The sequence below is a fragment of the Odontesthes bonariensis genome, chromosome 19 (genome assembly GCF_027942865.1).
Source record: "Odontesthes bonariensis isolate fOdoBon6 chromosome 19, fOdoBon6.hap1, whole genome shotgun sequence".
NCBI lineage: Eukaryota > Metazoa > Chordata > Actinopteri > Atheriniformes > Atherinopsidae > Odontesthes > Odontesthes bonariensis.
This window is the reverse complement of record NC_134524.1, coordinates 19,657,759-19,681,274: the sequence shown is the minus strand read 5'-3', so window position 1 is coordinate 19,681,274 and position 23,516 is coordinate 19,657,759. Positions and strand designations below refer to the sequence as shown.

Below are 23,516 nucleotides of genomic sequence, written 5' to 3'. Positions count from 1 at the left end.
AAGAAACCAACATTTCAGCAGATGTTTTGTTTGTATTTTAATAGCATTAGAGGCATATAGAGCAGTCTTTGGACAGCAGTATATATGAAGGCAATAAAGCAGTGTCCCATAATAAAAATATTCCACACTGTCAACTTTTATGGAAACATTCTTTTTAAATGTTTATGTTCTGGTGTAACCGGTATGAAACCTCTGCGTTGTGTTAAGGTTAGAACGAATGGAGACCACACCGCTGCTCTTTCGAAGTTCTTTTTATTTTCCAACCTTTCCTCACCGAACATCAGAAAAAAGAGCCGCGATTACAATGATGCAAACATTAGCACAAATAAGTAAAACATGGAGCATATGACAAAATAAAATGCCTAATATAAATGACAAAATGGGAGCTCACCTTTCCTCACCGAACATCAGTAAAAAGAGGAAGAGTTTAGGTGGGACCGTGTCTTTTGTCACAGATGTTGCTCCCCCATAAAATAATGTACAGAAACCGAAAAATAAAACAAAAGTTCCACCTGACTAGTCTTATAAATGTCATAAAAACAATTAAAAACAATAATTTTTTGGAATTATACACAGCCAAATTAACCCTTGTTACACTGGTAAAGTGAAAAATGTTTTAAATGAAATATTAACAAATTTACTAGAATCAAAGGAAGACAGAAAGCAAAAGAAGAAATGCCCCGATTATCAAGCTAATGACAAAATGTTTGGAAGAAAAATAAATCCAGTTAAAAGTTCATTTAGGTATGTAAGCAAAACAAATGAAGGACAAATAAATGAATTGTTTTTCTGTGAAGCTTTTCAATAGTTAAGGTATGTCGTGAATTTCTTGGCCTTTATGTAAACTTTTAAGAGTCCCAAAAAGTATTCCGTCTTCTAATCAGTTTAATAACATAATCCCATCTTTGTTGTTCTGAGATATTATCTTCTGTTTGCATTCTCTGTTAGATTTTATTTTCAATAACTTACCCAAAATGAAAGCTCAGCTGCAGTCTACTTTAACAGAGCCTTTTTGTCCTCCATGCTTTGATTTTTCTTGATATCTCGCAACTTTATACTCGGCTCTGCAGCAAGCTCACATACAGCCGTAGCTGTGTTCATTACTGCCTCTACAACCGAGTCCGCTTTATCAGCTTCACAACGCCCAATATAACCTCCAACTGCTGCTCCTCCAATAGCCGCTCCTGCTGCTGCTGCTGCTGCTATACCAGCTACTATACCTGATGCTGCAGTTCCTCCAGCTGCCCCCACCGCTGCCACGTTCACCACCTCTGCTACAGTTGTTCCTGCAGCTCCCAGTGCCAGGACAACTGCAGTAACCATCGCAGGCAAACCAAGCAGAGCTCCTAACAACACTCCTGTTGTAATGCCTGCAGCTTTCTTGAGAAGATTTGAGACATTTTTCTTTGCCCGACTCTTAATCTCTTCCTGTGACACATGTCCTGATGATGACTGAATGCGTCTTTCCTCCTCTTGAATTAGTCTGTTCACTGCTTGTAGCATCTTATTGGTGTAGAAATCTCCATTGTTTGTCTTCACCATCTCTGTTATTGTGGTGAGCAGATTTCCCACCTGGATCTGGTTGTTTCTGTATTCATGCTGCGGGTTGTTCTTCCAGTATTTGTTGTCAACCACATGGCAGCGGCCTCCACATTTCTCCAGGAGATCACGCAGATCCTCATTTCCTCTCACAAACTCTTTAATCGCCATCCCTTCGGGGAGCTGATCACCGTGAGTGAAGACGACCACAGCATATTTGAAAGCTTCCTCAGAAAAAGTTTCTGTTATTTTAGAGACAACCTCTTTCTCGTGCTCCGTAAATTTCTCCACTTTAAGTAAAATGAGAAAAGCATGAGGGCCAAGGGAGCACTCGGTGATGCAGTTTGCTATCTCAGATTTCAGGTCCTCTTCATTCTTGCGATTGTCAAAGAATCCAGGAGTGTCGATCAATGTGATGTTTCTTCCATCAACCTCTCTGGTTAGACTCTGGCATTCACTTGTTTCAGGGTTTGCAGTGTGACTTATCTCAAACACTTTCTCTCCAAATATGGCTTCAGCCAGGCTGCTTTTCCCAACTCCAGTTTTCCCAAGTAGAACGATCCTTAGGTCTGCTGCAAGAAGACAGTAATGATTTCAGATTAATGATTGCATGTAACTAATTGTTGTTGTACATCTTCAATTAAGTCTATGTATATATATATATATACAGTGGGGTGCGAACGTTTGGGCAGCCTTGTTAATTTTCCTGATTTACCTTTATAAAGCATTGATTGTTTGGATAAAAAAAATGCTGTTAAATATATAATATAGGGGACAAACACAGTGATATTTGAGAAGTGAAATGAAGTTTATATGATTTACAGAAAGTGTGCAATAATTGTCGAAACAAAATTAGGCAGGTGCATAAATTTGGGCACCAAAAAAAAAAACCTTAACTCAATATTTAGTAGATCCTCCTTTCGCAGAAATAACAGCCTCTAAATGTTTCCTATAGCTTCTAATGAGAGTCTGGATTGTGGCTGAAGGTATTTTAGACCATTCTTCTTTACAAAACATCTCTAGTTCATTCAGGTTTGATGGTTTCCGAGCATGGACAGCTCTCTTTAAGTGACACCACAGATTTTCAATAATATTCAGGTTTGGGGACTGAGATGGCCATTCCAGAACGTTGTACTTGTTCCTCTGCATGAATGCTTTAGTAGATTTTGAGCAGTGTTTAGGGTCGTTGTCTTGTTGGAAGATCCAGCCCCGGCGCAGCTTCAGCTTTGTCACTGATTCCTGGACATTGGTCTCCAGAATCTGCTGATATTGATTGGAATCCATGCGTCGCTCAACTTTAACAAGATTCCCAGTCCCTGTACTGGCCACACAGCCCCACAGCATGATGGAACCACCATCAAATTTTACTGTAGGAAGCAGGTGTTTTTCTTCGAGTGCTGTGTTCTTTTTCCTTCATGCATAACGGTCCTTGTTATGCCCAAATAAATGGAGCACCGCGTTAGTTCTGGCAGACCACGTAGTCAACGCGCCCTTTGCCTATTGGCTGACGCCGACCCAACCCCTATGGCCAGCTGCGCTCAATGGGTAATCAGCTGCTGCTCTCAATTGGAGGCTGGCATTTGGGGCACTTCATTTAAACTTGGTTTGCTGTCACTGCTTTTTTTTGCTCTCTGCTTGCACCCACCACCTCCCCTGCTCCACCGACTTCTCATTGCCAAACAATGTCATACTGTTGTTCATTGTTGCTTGCTCTGTTCTAGGGGTTTTGTTGCCTTTACAGCAAATGGAAGGCACTCCACCTGAGGATGCTGCTGTTCCCTGTCTGGCTTCCATGGAGAAGCCATGGAAAAGTCGGGAACTTCCTCCGAACAGAGCCATACCGCCAAACACAATTGTATGCATTCAGAATAAGCTTCTGAAATTCATCTCTGTTTCTCGTCTCGTTTTGACGAGAGTGGTTCTGACAGAACTCTATTTTAGTTTCATCAGTCCACAGCACCTTATTCCAAAATGAAGCTGGCTTGTCCAAATGTGCTTTAGCATACCTCAAGCGGCTCTGTTTGTGATGTGGGTGGAGAAAAGGCTTCCTCTGCATCACTCTCCCATACAGCATCTCCTTGTGTAAAGTGCGCCGAAAAGTTGAACGATGCACAGTGACTCCATCAGCAGCAAGATCATGTTGTAGGTCTTTGGTGCTGGTCTGTGGGTTGACTCTGACTGTTCTTAACATCCTTCGCTTCTGTTTATTCGAGATTTTTCTTGGTCTGCCACTTCGAGCCTTGACTTGAACTGTGCCTGTGGTCTTCCATTTTCTCACAATGTTTCTCACAGTGGAGACTGAAAGCTGAAATCTCTGAGATAGCTTTCTGTATGCTTCCCCTAAACCATGATGGTGAACAATCTTTGTTTTCAGGTCATTTGAAAGTTGTTTTGAGACTCCCATGCTGCGACTCTTCAGAGAAGATGCAAAGAGGAGAAAAACTTACAATTGCCCCCCTTAAATACCCTTTCTCATAATTGGAGTCACCTGTGTATGGAGGTCAAGGGTCACTGAATTTACCAAACCAAATTTGAGTTCCAATAATTAGTTCTAAAGGTTCTGAAATCAATAAAATGACAACAGTGCCCAAATTTATGCACCTGCCTACTTTTGTTTAACCAATTATTGCACACTATCTGTAAATCATAAAAACTTCATTTCACTTCTAAAATATCACTGTGTTTGTCCCCTATATGATCTATTTAACGGAATTCAGTCATTTTCAGTCATTCAAGCTACAGAAAAATATTCATTATCTCTACTCACCCGCCATGACTTTAGAAATCAAAGTGGAAAGCTGTTGGAACTTGTTCTCTGCTCCGTTCTGTGCTGTGATTGTAGCTCGTCTGTTCAAATCACTTCCTCGAGATGCAATAACTGGGGAAAATAATGGTGTTTTAGAGGCGGAGCTAGTGTCAAACTACCTCTGACAATGTTTTAACTCACGAAGACTTGAAACTTCTTCTAAATGTGGACAAAGAAAACATTACATGTAACATCAGGTCTTAATGGGTTCAAACATTTTCACCCTACAAAAGTATTTTTAGAGTTTGTGGATTTGTTTTTGGACTTTGGTTTGGTTTTGTGTTGATTTTTTTTCTGGGTTTTGTTTTGTCTTTCCTTGTATGTAATCATGTAGATTTCTCGTTTCACATCTCTCACCCATAGTTTCCTCAGCTTCCATGTTCAGGTCATTCACTCCACTCACTCACCTGTGTTCAGCTGCTACCTTTCACCAATCAGTTCTCAGTATTTAAGCTCTCTGTTCTCTCAATAATTGTCAGATCCTTGCTGTTATAACCACTTGTTCCAGTTCTTATTTCTAGTCTCTGATTAGTCTAATTTTTTTTTCATGTTTTGTCAGCATTTTTTTTTTATGTACTTCTGGTTTGGCCTCACTTTTTGTTTAAAATTTAAATAAATCAGTTCAGTTTCCTTCAACCTCCGATCATTTGCTGTATCTGTATTTATGTCTTTCAAAAACAACCTCAAACCATAACAAATATAAACTTTTGCAACTGCATGAATAGCTGATATCAGTTTGAAATTACTCTTAAAGAAGTTTCAGTACAGCTTCGTTAAAATAGTATCCTCTGGTGTTGAGTGCACGCCCTGTTGCCTGACTTCCGTTGCTCTTGCAGGTATGAGTGTCTGTGGTGTTTCACTCGTTCAGACATTCTGTAATATTTGCTTATCTATCCATCCATCCATCATCTTCCGCTTCGGGTCGCGGGGGCAGCAGCTTAAGCAGACAATTGGCCTATCGTGAGCATTTAATCATCTTTAGATCAGCTCGCTGTGTGGCTTCCTCTCGAGTGTTCCCAGTAGGTTTTTCTTCTTATCTGTCATCAACCTTGAACCGTTTGAGTTTATGTGGTTGCTTTGCCTCAGGTTTATACCTCAGGTAGTTGGATAAGTGTCATGCTGTCCCCTGTGTTGGGAGTCACTGCCTGATCGGTATGTAACACCCACTAAAATGAAAACTTCCAAAAAAAATCCTTTTCTAATATTAATAATAATAATAATATAATACAGATAATAATATAATATGCTGGGCCTGTTTTGAGGTCATTATTTTCATAGCCTTCTGACTTGTGTTAGAACCTAAATGTTTATTATGTACAAACTAAAAGCAGTGCCATGTGCTGGAAACAAAACAAACAAGAACCAGAGCTGAGCAGAAACCATGAAAGCGCAGGGAGTGCTAAAACAGCGATCTGGAGAATAAGGAAAACTAAATAAATGTATGACAGAAACTGAACTAAGCCAAAAGAAACACCAACAAGAAAAATCCAACCAAACCAGTAAAACAAGTTCAGGGAAACAAAAGCCACAACACGAACTTCATGACGGAAAACCCACAGACCGTGACAGATAAGCAGTTTGATGTGGGACATGATGTGATGCTTGCCCACTGTAAAACATTGAAACACCTGATTCCTATCATCCAGGATTTTAAACACATCTTTTCCTACTGCAACAGGCCCTATGACAAAACCTTCAACATTGTTGTCCATAATAAGAATATAATATCAATGGAATATGTTTTGTAAAACACCAGCTCCAGCTTTTCATGCCTTTTTGGGGTAGAGAAAGATTTTCAAAAATCAAAAAAGAGGCGCTTTTTATCTTTGTTGTCAATGGAAACACAGAAACTCCATGAAATGGAGTTACAGAAGTAAAACAATAAACAGTAAGACCTTTGGGTCAAAGATGTGCTGAAATAACAAGCTACAGGAACAAAAAAAATTCAGATAAAGATTTGTTTTATAAAAAAGCTTGATTAACTTTATAAGTGAAAAAGGTTACAGCCAACCTGTGAAAACCCAAATTAACCATATAAAACACCTGAAGGCTGAAGTTTTTAGTGAACACTTCAGTTAATAAAAATGAGTACGTGTTGACTTGGTTAACCACTGTTTTTAGCTATTACGGAATCATTTGGAAACTTGCTGTCTACTTACAGCAGAATATGTATGTGGAAATGACTCAAAAGAAACTACACAGTCTACGGCATCGTTACAAGGAATTTATGAAAAGGCTGCACCCTGTAATAGCTTTGAGATGAGAGAAGTAGATATGAAGGTGCTTTAACTGGTGTCGACAACCATGGAAAAGAAAAAATTTGAACGCTTAACAAAAGCTTAACCTCCATGTTGTCAAAATACAAATCACAAAAGTGACTGCAGCACTTTGACTTGTACTTTGATTTTCTGCTGGCTTGGCCTGTTGGTTGGCCATTCTCAAGCAGTGCTGTGAGTCTAACATCTGACCATGAAAAACTATCAGGTGCTCTGAGGTCAGTACAAAATGCTACAAATTTAAAATCTGCTTAAGAATAGGTATCCATATTTCCCGTCCCAGAGTTGATGTTTGCAATGTTTTGTCTTCCTTGTCATACTATCTCCTGCAACACAAAAACACCTTATTGACACGTTAACGAGGTTTAATAAGTTGATTCTTTGCAAAAGGGGACTCCTGTGGATGTTTCATCAGTCAATGGTTTACAACGTGGTGTGCTGGGGGGCAGCATATCCAAGAAGGACAAATCCAGGCTGGACAAACTGATCAGGCAGGCTGGCGCTGTGGTTGGCCTGAAGCTGGACTCTCTGAGAAGAGGACTATGGACAAACTATTGGACATTATAGACAAAGCCAGTCACACTCTGCACACCGTCTTCAGTGAACAGAGGAGCCTATTCAGTGACAGACTCGTCCTTCCCAAGTGTAGGACCAATAGACTCAAAAACTCCTTTGTCCCTCACTTTATCAGACTGTACAACTCCTCTTTGGGGGGGGGGGGGGGGGAATCAGGGGGTAGACATTGAAGGAGCACTAGAACTAGCTGGATAAAGGATTTCTTTATTTTATTTCTTTATTTTATTTTTATCAAACTTTGCATGTATAATTTTTATCCTTTTTTTTTTTTTTTTCCTGTAATGGTGCTGCTGCAATCTTTATATCCCCGAGGGAACCTCCCAAAGAGATCAATAAAGTTCTATCTCATCTAAACTAATCTTTTAAGAGTTAATGCTTTCACCAAACCCAATAAAAGTTCAATCTGTCTGCCTAAAACTGCTGATCTTTTTTCTTTTATTCTTAGATAATCGATACAATTATTTCCAATTGTGGAATTGCCTGAATATAAACTATAACAACAAATTAGTCATCATAACAAGTCATCATAACAAGTTACATTAGCATACATTACAAACATTAGCCTATAGGGACTGCATGGTGGTGTGGTGGTTAGCACCGTCGCCTCACAGCGAGAGGGCTCCAGGTTCAACTTCTGGCTGGGGCCTGTCTGTGTGGAGTTTGCTTGTTCTCCCCGTGTATGCATGGGTTCTCTCCAGGTACTCCAGTTTCCTCCCACCATCCAAAAATATGCATGTTAGGTTAATTGGTGTCTCTGAAAATTGTCCCTGTGAGTGAGTGAGTGAGTGAGTGAGTGAGTGAGTGAGTGTGAGTGTGTGCGTGGTTGTTTGTCTCATTTGTCTCTGTGTGGCCCTGTGATGGACTGGTGGCCTGTCCAGGGTGTACCCCGCCTCTTGCCCGATGACAGCTGGGATAGGCTCCAGCTCCTCCCCTGCGACCCAACCAACGGATTAAGCAGGTATAGAAAATGGATGGATGGATGGACATTAGCCTATAGTTTAAGGGTTTGTAGATTTGCCATGAAGATAGTTATACACTAAACATGACATCCAAAATGTGACATCTTTGATGGGTTTATTGGAACCCCTCATTTGAAAGTATTTCTCTATTTGACTGACTGGTGGTAAATTATAACTAATGAAGTTGTCAAGGTAATTTATGAAAATGTGTTAAAAGCATCTCAAGCTTATTTATTTATTACTCTTTGGCTCCCCCTACAGTTGTAGGACATTATGCTGCTGTCTTAAAGGGATAGTTTGCCTCTTTTGACATGAAGCTGTGTGACATCCCATACTAGCAATTTCGTTTATGAACATTGACTTACCCCCCGCTGCGTCCTGTGAGCCGAGTTCCGGCCTTGTTTTTGGTGTTGACGAAGGTAGTCCGGCTAATTGGCTGGGGTTGCAAAAATAAAGCGTTTTGCTTCTCAAAACAATATGCGTTCAAAAGAGGACTGCTCGGTCTGCACTTCTGTCTGCACGGTCTACACCGTGAAACAGGCGCGGCAGGCGGCAGCGCACAGTGATACGAAAGGAGAGAAAATAGCGCCTTTTTCCTGGACAACGATTTTGTGATGCAAATGTATTACTCTTTAATACATTTGTACTTTATTTTTGTGGCCCCAGCCAACTAGCCGGACTCGGCTCACAGGATGCAGTAGGGGGTAAGTCAGTGTTCATGCACAATATTGCTAGTATGGGATGTCATACAGCTTCATGGCAAACTATCCCTTTAAAGCCAATCGATGTCATAGGTGATGACAGCAAACAGTGAACATTCCATCCGTACATAACACATCAGCATTCTAGTGAACCACAGAGCAGATATTTCAGTTCATCATCACTGAGGATCAATGTCACTGTGACTTCGAGAGGAAAGATACTTAATGCAGTGACAACTTGTATTTTAACAACTCTATGATGGAGTCTTCGTGGGACACATATTTTTTGGTTGTGAGAACTCAACTTTCCACTAACAAAGATGAGCTGAAAGGGCTCTTCAGGAAAATGTAGTTAATGTTTGTATTTCTTTATGTTTTTAATAAATGTAAGATTACTGTGGAAATTCTTTTTTAAGAGATAAAGGTGACTGCATATTAAATAAAAAGAGCAAACAAACAAAAACACACACATTTCAAGTGTTCGGCCACATGGGGGTGCTATAACCTTACCAATCTGAGGACTTGGGTGTAAACTTCAGTTCCACTGCAACTCCACCACACACTGTTTTAAAAGCATGACCTCTGCCAGCACGTTGTTGTTTCCCAGAACAAGTCAGGGCTGGAATATCTCCTGCAACTGTACTTCCCCTCCTCCTCTTCCAGGTCCCAGCAACCCTCAATGCAGGATCTGCAGTTCTTTTAGCAGATCTGGACATGCCGATTCAAATCTAAGTGCTGTGTGTACGATCTACACAAACAACTGAATAAACACTTAAATAATCTTTTTTGTCTTGTGTTTTAGCTGCCCCACTTCATCAAATATGACTGAGAATAAGGGATGGCATATTTTGGGTAGTTGGAGGAAATTAGCATTTTAGGAATTATTTAAGATACTCCAAAATATTTAAGATGTATGTTGTTGCACACTGCCCATCATACTGTTTAAACTGCCATTGTTTAATAGTTAATAGTTTCCAATGTGGAAACGGAAAATGCGAAGCTGATGACATGTCCTTCTACAAATCCCGTAGTTTTAAAATGGCGGAGCAACATGGAGACATTCATTGGGGTGTAACACTCTTATGTACATTCGTATGCTGAATATAAAGAATATAAGAACACTGCACTTTTGTGATGGAGGTAATTAATAACGATTGAGGTAATACTTGTGAATGATAAGACTCAAATTTGTTAATAGACAACGTGAAATATTACACAATATGGCTTTAAGAACAGGACTTTTGTTTGATTTCCTCCACATCAGTTAGAATGGAGCTAGTCTTGGATGTGGAAGTCCCAGGCTGAAAATTGGTCCCACCCTGGCTCTGCCACAGAATATTATTCGTAAAAATGCACCATGTTGAAGGTTATGTGTTTTGTTCTGCATGTAGATTATGTGCTACAACGTTGTGCGACAAAGCAGCAGCACTTCAATCAGTCATAATGGAAAAAACACACAAACAGGAGAACTTTTCATGTGGAGGAAAAGCAGAAGATTGCTCACATCCAAATCCATTTAAATATACATTTAATTGTCTTTGCCCTTAACCTTCTTTGTACAAAGTTACACTTTGTAGGTTATGTCTTTATGTCTTTAGGAATGGCTCTGACCAAAATCCTGACCGCATTACAATCAAAAAATAGATTTTGTCTGCCAGCAAAAGATGTTGTGTTTTTTATGAGGAAACCAACAAATGTACCTATTCTACCAAGAGGAGTGGTCCGGTACTCACCAGATTTATTTTAGAAGCTTTGGGACGGCCACCAAATGTATCAAGGTCAAACACACTCAGAATCAAGAAACAACAGAGCTGCACCATCATGAAAAGTCAGATCCTCTGATAGAGAAGAAGCTCGTGCAGCTGTGCGAATTATCTGGTTCAAATGAAGAACAAGCAAATCTTCAGCATTCAGAAAGTGTTTTATCCCAAGACATCTTTATTATAATGCTCCTATAAAGTCTCCTGATTGTGGACGTTCACATAAAATTGTCACATATTCAGTTTTTTGGGGTTTTTTGTACTTATCAGGCACGGACATGTGAAAAAAACTAATTTTGCAGACCTTTTTATGTAAATGTTTAAGATGAAAAGAAACCAACACTTCAGCAGATGTTTTGTTTGTATTTTAATAGCATTAGAGGCATATAGAGCAGTCTTTGGACAGCAGTATACATGAAGGCAACAGAGCAGTGTCCCATAATGAAAAATATTCCACACTGTCAACTTTTATGGAAACATTCTTTTTAAATGTTTATGTTCTGGTGTAACCGGTATGAAACCTCTGCGTTGTGTTAAGGTTAGAACGAATGGAGACCAGACCGCTGCTCTTTCGAAGTTCTTTTTATTTTCCAACCTTTCCTCACCGAACATCAGAAAAAAGAGCCGCGATTACAATGACGCAAACATTAGCACAAATAAGTAAAACATGAAGCCTATGACAAAATAAAATGCCTAATATAAATGACAAAATGGGAGCTCACCTTTCCTCACCAAACATCAGAAAAAAGAGGAAGAGTTTAGGCGGGACCGTGTCTTTTGTCACAGAAGTTGCTCCCCCATAAAAGAATGTACAGAAACCAAAAAATAAAACAAAAGTTCCACCTGACTAGTCTTATAAATGTCATAAAAACAATTAAAAACAATAATTTTTTGGAATTATACACAGCCAAATTAACCCTTGTTACACTTGTAAAGTGAAAAATGTTTTAAATGAAATATTAACAAATTTACTAGAATCAAAGGAAGACAGAAAGCAAAAGAAGAAATGTCCCGATTATCAAGCTAATGACAAAATGTTTGGAAGAAAAATAAATCCAGTTAAAAGTTCATTTAGGTATGTAAGCAAAAAATGAAGGACAAATAAATGAATTGTTTTTCTGTGAAGCTTTTCAATAGTTAAGGTATGTCGTGAATTTCTTGGCCTTTATGTAAACTTTTAAGAGTCCCAAAAAGTATTCCGTCTTCTAATCAGTTTAATAACATAATCCCATCTTTGTTGTTCTGAGATATTATCTTCTGTTTGCATTCTCTGTTAGATTTAATTTTCAATAACTTACCCAAAATGAAAGCTCAGCTGCAGTCTACTTTAACAGAGCCTTTTTGTCCTCCATGCTTTGATTTTTCTTGATATCTCGCAACTTTTTTATAATCGGCTCTGCAGCAAGCTCACATACAGCCGTAGCTGTGTTCATTACCGCCTCTACAACCGAGTCCGCTTTATCAGCTTCACAACACCCGATATAACCTCCAACTGCTGCTCCTCCAATAGCCGCTCCTGCTGCTGCTGCTGCTGCTATACCAGCTACCACACCTGATGCTGCACTTCCTCCAGCTGCCTTTACCACTGCCCCTGCTCCAGCTGTTCCTGCAGCTCCCAGTGCCAGGACAACTGCAGCAACCATCACAGGCAAACCAAGCAGAGCTCCTAACAACATTCCTGTTGTAATGCCTGCAGCTTTCTTGAGAAGATTTGAGACATTTTTCTTTGCCTGACTCTTAATGTTTTCCTGTGACACATGTCCTGATGATGACTGAATGCGTCTTTCCTCCTTTTGAATTAGTCTGTTCACTGCTTGTAGCATCTCATTGGTGTAGAAACCGCCACTGTTTGTCTTCACCATCTCTGTTATTGTGTTGAGCAGATTTCCCACCTGGATCTGGTTGTTTCTGTATTCATGCTGCGGGTTGTTCTTCCAGTATTTGTTGTCAACCACATGGCAGCGGCCTCCACATTTCTTCAGGAGATCACGCAGATCCTTATTTCCTCTCACAAACTCTTTAATCGTCATCCTTTCGTCGAGCTGATCACCGTGAGTGAAGACGACCACAGCATATTTGAAAGCTTCCTCAGAAAAAGTTTGTTTTATTTTAGAGACAACATCTTTCTCTTGCTCTGTAAATTTCTCCACTTCAAGTAAAATGAGAAAAGCATGAGGGCCAGAGGAGCACTCGGTGATGCAGTTTGCTATCTCAGGTTTCAGGCCCTCAGGTTTCAGGTCCTCAGATTTCAGGTCCTCTTCATTGTTGCGATTGTCAAAGAATCCAGGAGTGTCGATCAATGTGATGTTTCTTCCATCAACCTTTCTGGTTAGACTCTGGCATTCACTTGTTTCAGGGTTTGCAGTGGGATTTATCTTAAACACTTTCTCTCCAAATATGGTTCCAGCCAGGCTGCTTTTCCCAACTCCAGTTTTCCCAAGTAGAACGATCCTTAGGTCTGCTGCAAGAAGACAGTAATGATTTCAGATTAATGATTGCATGTAACTAATTGTTGTTGTACATCTTCAATTAAGTCTATGTATATATATATATACACAGTGGGGTGCGAAAGTTTGGGCAGCCTTGTTAATTTTCCTGATTTACCTTTATAAAGCATTGATTGTTTGGATAAAAAAAATGCTGTTAAATATATAATATAGGGGACAAACACAGTGATATTTGAGAAGTGAAATGAAGTTTATATGATTTACAGAAAGTGTGCAATAATTGTCGAAACAAAATTAGGCAGGTGCATAAATTTGGGCACCAAAAAAAAAAACCTTAACTCAATATTTAGTAGATCCTCCTTTCGCAGAAATAACAGCCTCTAAATGTTTCCTATAGCTTCTAATGAGAGTCTGGATTGTGGCTGAAGGTATTTTAGACCATTCTTCTTTACAAAACATCTCTAGTTCATTCAGGTTTGATGGTTTCCGAGCATGGACAGCTCTCTTTAAGTGACACCACAGATTTTCAATAATATTCAGGTTTGGGGACTGAGATGGCCATTCCAGAACGTTGTACTTGTTCCTCTGCATGAATGCTTTAGTAGATTTTGAGCAGTGTTTAGGGTCGTTGTCTTGTTGGAAGATCCAGCCCCGGCGCAGCTTCAGCTTTGTCACTGATTCCTGGACATTGGTCTCCAGAATCTGCTGATATTGATTGGAATCCATGCGTCGCTCAACTTTAACAAGATTCCCAGTCCCTGTACTGGCCACACAGCCCCACAGCATGATGGAACCACCATCAAATTTTACTGTAGGAAGCAGGTGTTTTTCTTCGAGTGCTGTGTTCTTTTTCCTTCATGCATAACGGTCCTTGTTATGCCCAAATAAATGGAGCACCGCGTTAGTTCTGGCAGACCACGTAGTCAACGCGCCCTTTGCCTATTGGCTGACGCCGACCCAACCCCTATGGCCAGCTGCGCTCAATGGGTAATCAGCTGCTGCTCGCAATTGGATGCTGGCATTTGGGGCACTTCATTTAAACTTGGTTTGCTGTCACTGCTTTTTTTTGCTCTCTGCTTGCACCCACCACCTCCCCTGCTCCACCGACTTCTCATTGCCAAACAATGTCATACTGTGTTCATTGTTGCTTGCTCTGTTCTAGGGGGTTTGTTGCCTTTACAGCAAATGGAAGGCACTCCACCTGAGGATGCTGCTGTTCCCTGTCTGGCTTCCATGGAGCTCATGGAAAAGTCGGGAACTTCCTCCGAACAGAGCCATACCGCCAAACACAATTGTATGCATTCAGAATAAGCTTCTGAAATTCATCTCTGTTTCTCGTCTCGTTTTGACAAAGTGGTTCTGACAGAACTCTATTTTAGTTTCATCAGTCCACAGCACCTTATTCCAAAATGAAGCTGGCTTGTCCAAATGTGCTTTAGCATACCTCAAGCGGCTCTGTTTGTGATGTGGGCGGAGAAAAGGCTTCCTCTGCATCACTCTCCCATACAGCATCTCCTTGTGTAAAGTGCGCCGAATAGTTGAACGATGCACAGTGACTCCATCAGCAGCAAGATCATGTTGTAGGTCTTTGGTGCTGGTCTGTGGGTTGACTCTGACTGTTCTTAACATCCTTCGCTTCTGTTTATTCGAGATTTTTCTTGGTCTGCCACTTCGAGCCTTGACTTGAACTGTGCCTGTGGTCTTCCATTTTCTCACAATGTTTCTCACAGTGGAGACTGAAAGCTGAAATCTCTGAGATAGCTTTCTGTATGCTTCCCCTAAACCATGATGGTGAACAATCTTTGTTTTCAGGTCATTTGAAAGTTGTTTTGAGACTCCCATGCTGCGACTCTTCAGAGAAACTTACAATTGCCCCCCTTAAATACCCTTTCTCATAATTGGAGTCACCTGTGTATGGAGGTCAAGGGTCACTGAACTTACCAAACCAAATTTGAGTTCCAATAATTAGTTCTAAAGGTTTTGAAATCAATAAAATGACAACAGTGCCCACATTTATGCACCTGCCTACTTTTGTTTAACCAATTATTGCACACATAAAAACTTCATTTCACTTCTAAAATATCACTGTGTTTGTCCCCTATATGATCTATTTAACGGAATTTTTTTTTATCCAAACAATCAATGCTTTATAAAGGTAAATCAGGAAAATTAACAAGGCTGCCCAAACTTTCGCACTGCACTGTATATGTGTGTACATATATACACATCCACATACACCCATATATATATATATATATATTTCATTATATCAGAAATGGTTGTTTTATAAAGCTACGGGAACATAAACTACCATATAACTGTCACTGAATCAACTGACTTTCATCGTTAAATAGAATTTTTTTTTAAAGACCACAGATTCCGCTTTTGTTGCTGCTGCAAGTTAACTTTAAAGGCCAGCTTCCATCGTAATTTCATTAATACTGCTGTGTTCACCATTGATATTGAATGCATTAGGCGTCGGTTCTGTTTAAAAAAACGTTATGGTTGCTTTGTTTCAAGCTAACCATGCCTGTGAGAACAGGAAGTTCATATGCGTACCATCAAAACAGTATTTGTGCATTAATTCCAGACTCTTTACGCAGAAAAAAAAAAAATTCAGTCACCCTCCTTGATTCCAGAAATCAAATGAAAATTGCAAATGACATGCACTGATCTATTCATTCTAGTCAGAAAAAGCAGAAAAACGTTGTATGATGAAGCTACTATACTTTACGTGTAATTTCACCGTCACAAGTTGTGCAAGTTTCCGGAACGCTGTCAGTGAAAATGTGAGTAAGTCAAGCTGACACATCCAAGCTTAATGGTGAGATATATGCATGTGATGTTCAGTAGACCTGAATAGCCTGCAGTATGTTCTCTTATTTGTGTAATGATGTTGAGGCTCGCTAGCCTGGCTCTCACGCAGACCCTTCGTGCTTCGTGCATCTTCGTTACACTTCGTGAGCTCGCACTAGGGTCTGGGCTCGCCTTGTTGAGCCCGAAGTCTTCGGTTACCCCATAACCGGGCCAATCATAATCGTGGGGCGGGGTGTTAACAGGTATGACGTAGCATCCGGCGCGACAACGAACACAGTCAAACACAGCCATTGCCGGACGATTAGCTGCTGCTAGCTCCTGCTTTGCTCGCTGCTGTTGTGTTTTGTTCATTTTCCACCACAGACCGAAAGACTGGTCGCGCTCCAACGCGTCACGTCCGCTTTCGATATGATTGGTCGAAGTAGTACGTGACACACACATTGAATTCTCCAATCAGGTTCGAGAGGTTTTTGAATACAATCCCCGCCTACTCACAGCAGAGAACAGCTAGGCAACCGACAAAATTCCAGATGGATGAGAAACATCCATCTGCGTGAGAACCAGGTTAGAGGCTCGCATGCTAACCTCAAAATTTGTAGTTAATTGTCTGTGACTACAGTTTTTCCTTGTAGCCTGTCAGCCTCTAACTGCCCTTCAAGTCTTCACTAAGTTGGGTCAAAACGTTTTGTTTCTTTGTTTGCAGGGTTTTTACAGATTTTAGTACAGTGTGCATAGTATTTTTCACAGATCCAGTCAGTATAAACATTTCATTAAAAAAATTCAAACAGATACATTATGCAGGAAGTTACAGCAATGTGTTTGATCTATAAATTGCACTCGTGTTATCAATGCAGCTCAGCTGACATACTGCTCTGTTGTTCATCTTATATACGAAAAAATCATGAGTCATCTCTACTCACCAGCCATGATTTTAGAGATCTGAGGGACAATGTGTTGTAACGTCTCTGCTCTGACTGTAGCTTATGATTTAATCGAGTCACTTCCTCAAAATGCATTAACTGGCAAAAAAAAAGAAAAAAAAGTTTTAAAGGCGGAGCCAATGTCAAACCTCTGAGAATAATTTAACTCGAGACTTGAGACTTCCTCTAAATGTGGATGGGAAATTCCTATGTTGCACAGGTGTTAACCCGTCACAACATTTTCAACATAGAATAAAATGCAGCGTAGGCAACTGTGCATGCAGAGCTGATATTATTTTTAAGTTCCTCAAATGATTCCCACCATTCATCACAAGCACATCCTTCCTCTGTCTGCACCCACTGCATTTTCCTCTAAAAGGCACATGCAATTTGTCTTATCCTTACAGTCATTTGGCACAAAAACAGCAACATTTTAAGCTCATACCAATTTATAAGGAATTCAAACACAGTTATAGATCACATTCCTGTGCACTACAGGAATTATTCAGCTTATTCAGAACTCTGCTGCTCGAGTCCTCACTAAGACCAAAAAAGTGGACCACATCAGTCCAGCTCTGAGGTCGTTACACCGGCTGCCTGTCCACCAGAGGATAGACTTTAAAGTTCTGATGCTGGTCTATAAAGCTCTGAATGGTCCAGGACCAAAATACATCAGTGACCTCTTGACCCAGTATGAACCTTCCAGACCCCTCAGGTCATCTGGATCCGGTCTTTTATCAGTTCCCAGAGTCAGAACCAGACATGGAGAAGCTGCATTCAGCTTCTATGCTCCACATGTCTGGAACCAACTCCCAGAAAGCCTCAGATCAGCTGAAACACTCAGTGTATTTAAGTCCAGGTTGAAGACACACCTATTTTCAGCTGCGTTTGAATAAAGCTCAAAACTTAATCACATTTTAACTACTGATTTTATATTGTTCTTATTTCTTTCTTTTTGTTTAAAATATAAATCGTGCTTTTTATTTCTCTGATTTTATCTATTGTTCTTATTTCTTTCTTTTTTGTTTAAAATTTAAATTGTGCTTTTTATTTCTACTGTTTTAATGTCTCTGTAAAGCACTTTGAATCGCCTTGTAGTTGAATTGTACTATACAAATAAACTTGCCTTGCCTTGCCTTACAGTATCAGTTTAAATTGCTTTTAAAGACCAAGCACCAGCTTAATTAAGATGGTTCTTTCTGCAGAAACGGGCGCCTCCTGAAGACATGATGGAGTACCTAACAAAGCTGGGGGACACGGGCTTTGAGGACAATGGCTCTCAAACCATGCGGACCTGCAGACTTTCCTGAGTAGTTTCTCATCAGTTGTCTCCAAGCATGGTGGTGGACATGAGATGGGGGTAAAAGAGATGTCAGGTTGCAGAATGTGGCACTCACAAAAGGTGGTGGAGATGTAAGAAAGTGCAGAGGAAGACAACAATGGCTGTTGGTTGCAGAGTCACAGCAGACGGGTGGGTCGGAGGACGGGCAGCAGCCATAAACCCATTTCACTTATCAATTCAGGCTTATCGCTGCAAAAAATATATGAATTCCTGCTCTTCCTCCCTGGTAATTCACACATGCCAGACAGAGCGAGCTCAGCCCCACATTGGTGTGAGCCCTGTGGTGCTGTAATGGCCACTGGCTGTGTGATGTAAAAAAAGCCCTCTTTGTCCAACAGCACACAATGTTGGTGATACCAACATGCTCTTTAAAGGTAATATGAGCAGGTTTACACCACCTAAATGAATAACCTCAATTTTGCAACCTCTGTGTGTTTTTCTTTTTGATTTCAGCAGTGTTGGGGTCACACACTCTTTCTTCTTGCCTGACCTCTAGGACAGAGGTCTCCCAGCTCCCTGTGTGTGTCAAATCTGTCCCAGATTGTATAGAACAACATATTTTGAGACTGACACTGGGTTTTAGTTATTAGCTCCTTACTTTACTTAAGTAAGCGAAAGTGTTCAAGAAGTCATATGTTGCTGACAATGTTTCTTCTCAACTCAAGAACTGTTTGTTCGAAGGACTGAGATAATTTGCATAGAGAAGAGAATTTAATCTTAATAACCAAATGCATGATCTATTTTTGATCTGATTTATACTTAATATTAAAATTTCTATCACAAACTATAATGAATGAATGAATTGTAATTTTTTTCATTTGCATAATTTTTTTTTAGCGATTTATGACTGAACATGGCATGCATTTGGTGATGTGATGTAAGCTTTTTTTCAAATACACAGGTCAAAAGTCCCAACCCCTTTCTTCAGACTTCCCCCCCGAAGCCACGCCTCTAGAGTACATGAACGCGCAATGCTTGTTCACGAGCACGAAGGTGCACGAGCGCTGTTCTGACAGCAAGCATCGATTGTTTTGGCTAACTTTTGCTAACTTTTTCTCATGGCGGATTCACAGGTAAGAAAATACCTTCCAACATCATAATGAACCGTTTAATAATGCTAGGTGCTAGCCAAGCTGGCTCTAGTTTAGCTTCCTGCCAAGCTTCTGGACGCGTAATTCGTTCACGAAGAAGGGTACGCGCACAGGGGTAAGGAGGGGGAGGGAGGAGCAGATTGCAGTTTGATAGACGCATCAGAATCCAATCATCGTTAACAGTCCGTTCAGTATGATTGGATAGAGTTTTTCCTGGATTGTTCGTTCAAGAGGCCACTAAAACTTTTCATTTTTGTGTCAAAACTTTTAATTAATTGGTTGCAATGGGGGTGTGAAGAGCATTTCAAGCAATATGTAAAAAAAATGCTCCAGAAAAAGAACCCCTACCCCACCTTTAAGTTTCTCCTCCCCCAAAGGAGTGTACGGTGAGCTTACATCCTTTCCTATACCAAATGTTGAATGGATTGTTGCCGCCTTCAAATTGAATGCTGCAATCCCTGTAGGAGCCATCAACAACACACATATGTTGTCTGGATGACGGCACGTCGGTGACAACAGCCTCATTGATTCGTACTGAATCGCCTTTATCAAATGACTCTTGCCAGTACCTGCACCGCCTGTAATAAATACATGCAACGGTGCAGGAGTTTTGCCATGTATCCTATCTAAATATCATTGCCTAACCTGATAAAAAACAGACATCTGGGTGTCATTCAGAGACCTAATTAAAGCCAAACCATCACTTCTACACATGACATTACTTCTCCTCTCTACATTTCTTGACTCTACACTTCCGGACTGCAAATCTGGAATATCTTCAACATCCTCTACCAGTATCTGTTGCTGCTCTACTCTTTCCTCCAGACACTCTAAACGTTCTAGCTCCTGTTCTGGACACAGCTCACACCATGCATTTTCCACTAGTCCATCACAATCGATATTATTCCTAATCTTCTCTAAATCTTCTGCTTCTTTCTCAAAATTCTGCCATTTTCATCAACGACCACCTGCAACGTCTAGAACCATCACTAAACCTAACATGCCCATTACTGTAAAACTGTTCAAAGGTTTGACAGTTTGCAGGTTTCAGTTCATCACATCTATAAGGCAGGAACAGTTGCAATTTACTGCGAAAAAAGTTTTCCGAGTTCTTGGTTTTTGAAAACCGCGCATACCGAATGACAGCTGGTTGTGTGCGTGTTCTTTTGACTATAAAACCACTCCGATTCTGTAACTGGATTGGATTCCGACATTTTTCATTTTTACTCAATATGCGATATTCTGATGAATCTTGCCAAACACATGTCTTCAAATGCCACATCTATTGGCCTACTCTTATAGCGGTCAACTTAACTTGTCATCCACATATTTTTAGAGGTGACATCCTCTGATGCAGCCCTCTGTCTTAAAATACTCAACTGTAAACTCATCCTCACAATATTATCCCCTGTGGGCACAAAGACGACTTTACTTGAACATTCCTTTAAGTGCATATTTGTTAGTCTATAAACTGCTTCTTGTGCACTAACATCTCTGTTATGCAAGTACACAGTACCTAGATTTTTTAAGGCCTCCTTTGCACTAAGATTGCCCTCTTTGGATGCCTCTCTTTGGGCATTGCTCAACAGCAGCCCCTCTCCCTTTCTGCCTTAGAAATATAGGAGATGATGTACACAACACATGAATATGCATCGTACTGGATGTCTATATTAGCATTCCAGCATTTCAAGAGGGACGTACTATACTGATTAATCCACGACTCCTTAACATCCCTTTTTAAAACAACTTCTGTCTTCTTGCCAAGACGTTTATACGCCGACTCAAAAATCTCCTGATTCATGTATAAAGCATCAAACAACTGCTGTACATTTTCAAAACTACCATCGTTCAATGCCTTTTTAACACTTGTTAAAATGTCATCAGCATGCTCTGCCTTCATCTCCCACCTGTTCTCTCCATGCTTTTCACATGTTGCATCCGTCGCATTTTCCTGACACTTGCAGACTGGTTCTACTCGCTTACGACTGATGAACGTGCGTGCAGATACTGGTCGAGGAAAATTGAAACGACACGTTGTATTCCTCTTTTTGCACGACTTTGAGTGGTGAGTGGAATGTTGTTGTACAGATGTGATGATGTCCAATAATGTGTCATCATCTGCTGGTAGTTCACCTGTTACATATTTGTCAATAAACTGAACTACCTCTTCGTCACTGTTCCTGTCAATTAACGTAGGGACACCTAACTGACGAACACAAGCTAACAGGTCACTCTGCGCTCCCTGCCAGTACACTGGAGTTTCTCTAATAGGTTTCAAAAACCGATAGCCATCATCACACGCCAACAAATGTTTCAACCCATCGTCACTCTTCAATAGATTGTTAACCTATGTACTCCATTTTGTCCACCTTTAGGCTAAGCTAACACCTTCATAAATGGTATATGTAGCGCGATCAAAATGCTGTTCTAAACTATTCAAACAGGCCAGTTCTGCTGGAATGAGACACACAGTCAAATTGTTCCCTGCAGATTCTGCCGGTTCCTGTCCTCTAAGTATCTTACTATAACAGGTGTAACAGATCGAAAGCTTCCCTCTAGGTGTGTCAACCAAGTGACACGGCATCACACAACGGCCATAACATTTGTGCAGATAATGGTCAGTAATGCACTTTGCGACTACAGCAGCTACAACTCCAGTCTTATTATAATCTGCCCTTTTACAGGTTAAAACCTGATGTTTAAACAACAACCAGTGGCAAACACAACACACAAAATCTGGTCCATCTCTGACTTTATCTAAAAACTGCTGCATAACAAAGTCAAATTGCAGGCGCTTTTCTTTCAACTGCTGCCTATTCAGCTTCATACCTGCTGCAACATGCTGTTTATATTCAACATTTGCATACTGTGTTCTACTCATCTCCTCCTTCTTGGCTTGATACGTGACATTAGCCCTGTATATGGTCTTACTCATTTCCTTCTTCTTGGCTTGATACATGACATTAGTCCTGTACGTGGTCTTACTCATTTCCTTCTTCTTGGCTTGATACGTGACATTAGTCCTGTACGTGGTCTTACTCATTTCCTTCTTCTTGGCTTGATACGTGACATTAGTCCTGTACGTGGTCTTACTCATTTCCTTCTTCTTGGCTTGATACGTGACATTAGTCCTGTACATGGTCCTATTCATTTCCTTGACACTCTGTCTATGTAACTTATATTTCAATTTACTCATAGCCTTGTGCTTTTCCTTATACAAACTATTTTGAGCATAATTTCTTTTACTTCTTTCCTTCTGGCTTTCCTTCCGCCAAAGCTTTCCTGTATAATGTAAACACTCTTTGTCTTGCCTTTTCTGCACGTTGCTCGTTAAATACATACAGTGTTTGGTGTCTGAAATTGTATCCATCACATGTCTGCACTTTACAATAACCTTAACATGCCTGTGCTTCAGGCTGTTGAACACACACTACGTTTTCATAATGGTTACCATTGCAATTCTTTATATGTAAAGAATTGAAGAATTGTGAAGAATCTTAAATTCTATTCTGAATTTAACAGGGAGCCAATGAAGAGAAGCTAAAACTGGAAAAATATGATCTCTGCTGTTAGTTCTCATCAGATCTCTGGCTGCAGCATTTTGGATCAGCTAAAGGCTTTTCAGAGAATATGTGGGACAGCCCAATAACAAAGAATTACAGTAATTCTACAGTAATACAGTAGGACCCTCTGGTGTCCCTCAGAACAAATTGACCCGGGACATATTTGGGACTTTAAAACAATTTTAACAATACATTTTATTTCATAAACCATTAACATATTGTCTTTATCTCAATTTCAAACAACTGAGATGATATATATGTTTAATGAATACAATCAGTCTCCACTAGAACACAATTAACAATGGAAATGTGACTGGAAATGTGAGCACCTGCCCCTTTGGTCCTTTATGCCCAGAGTACCCTTTTGCCAAAAGTTTTTTTTTTTTTTTTTTACAAGTGTGTGTGAGGAAGTCTGTCTGTGTGGCCCAAAATAATAATGATACTACAAAATAATAATAATTTAGATCTACCCTCGGTAGACTTGTAGTCAAGACCGCCTAAACCGAGACCAAGACACTACCAAGACCAGAGGGTATCAAGACCGAGACCAAGACGAGACCAAGCCCAAGACAGACTTAGTCAAGACCAAGACAAAGTCGAGACGAGACCGAGACGAGACCGAGACCGAGACCAAAAAAACAAAAAAAAAAACAGCTAGTGAGCTTGTGTTACACCATAACTTGCATCAATTGAATAAAAGCAGCATACTGGGGTAAGAG

The 23,516-nt window shown here is 40.3% G+C and overlaps 1 protein-coding gene across 1 annotated transcript in view; it reads right to left on the bottom strand.

Annotated features, from left to right (window-relative positions):
* Positions 1 to 235: 235 nt before the first annotated feature.
* The window catches only part of LOC142368699 (GTPase IMAP family member 8-like), a 35,676-nt gene continuing 12,395 nt past the window's right edge, over positions 236 to 23,516 (bottom strand). Inside the window, exons 2-5 of the mRNA XM_075450894.1 lie at positions 11,944 to 13,078; positions 7,049 to 7,161; positions 4,307 to 4,417; positions 236 to 2,111 (exon numbers count right to left, since the gene is read on the bottom strand). Of these exons, the coding sequence (XP_075307009.1) occupies positions 994 to 2,111; positions 4,307 to 4,417; positions 7,049 to 7,161; positions 11,944 to 13,078 (2,477 nt within the window). The 3' untranslated portion in view covers positions 236 to 993. The remainder of the gene's footprint in view (positions 2,112 to 4,306; positions 4,418 to 7,048; positions 7,162 to 11,943; positions 13,079 to 23,516) is intronic.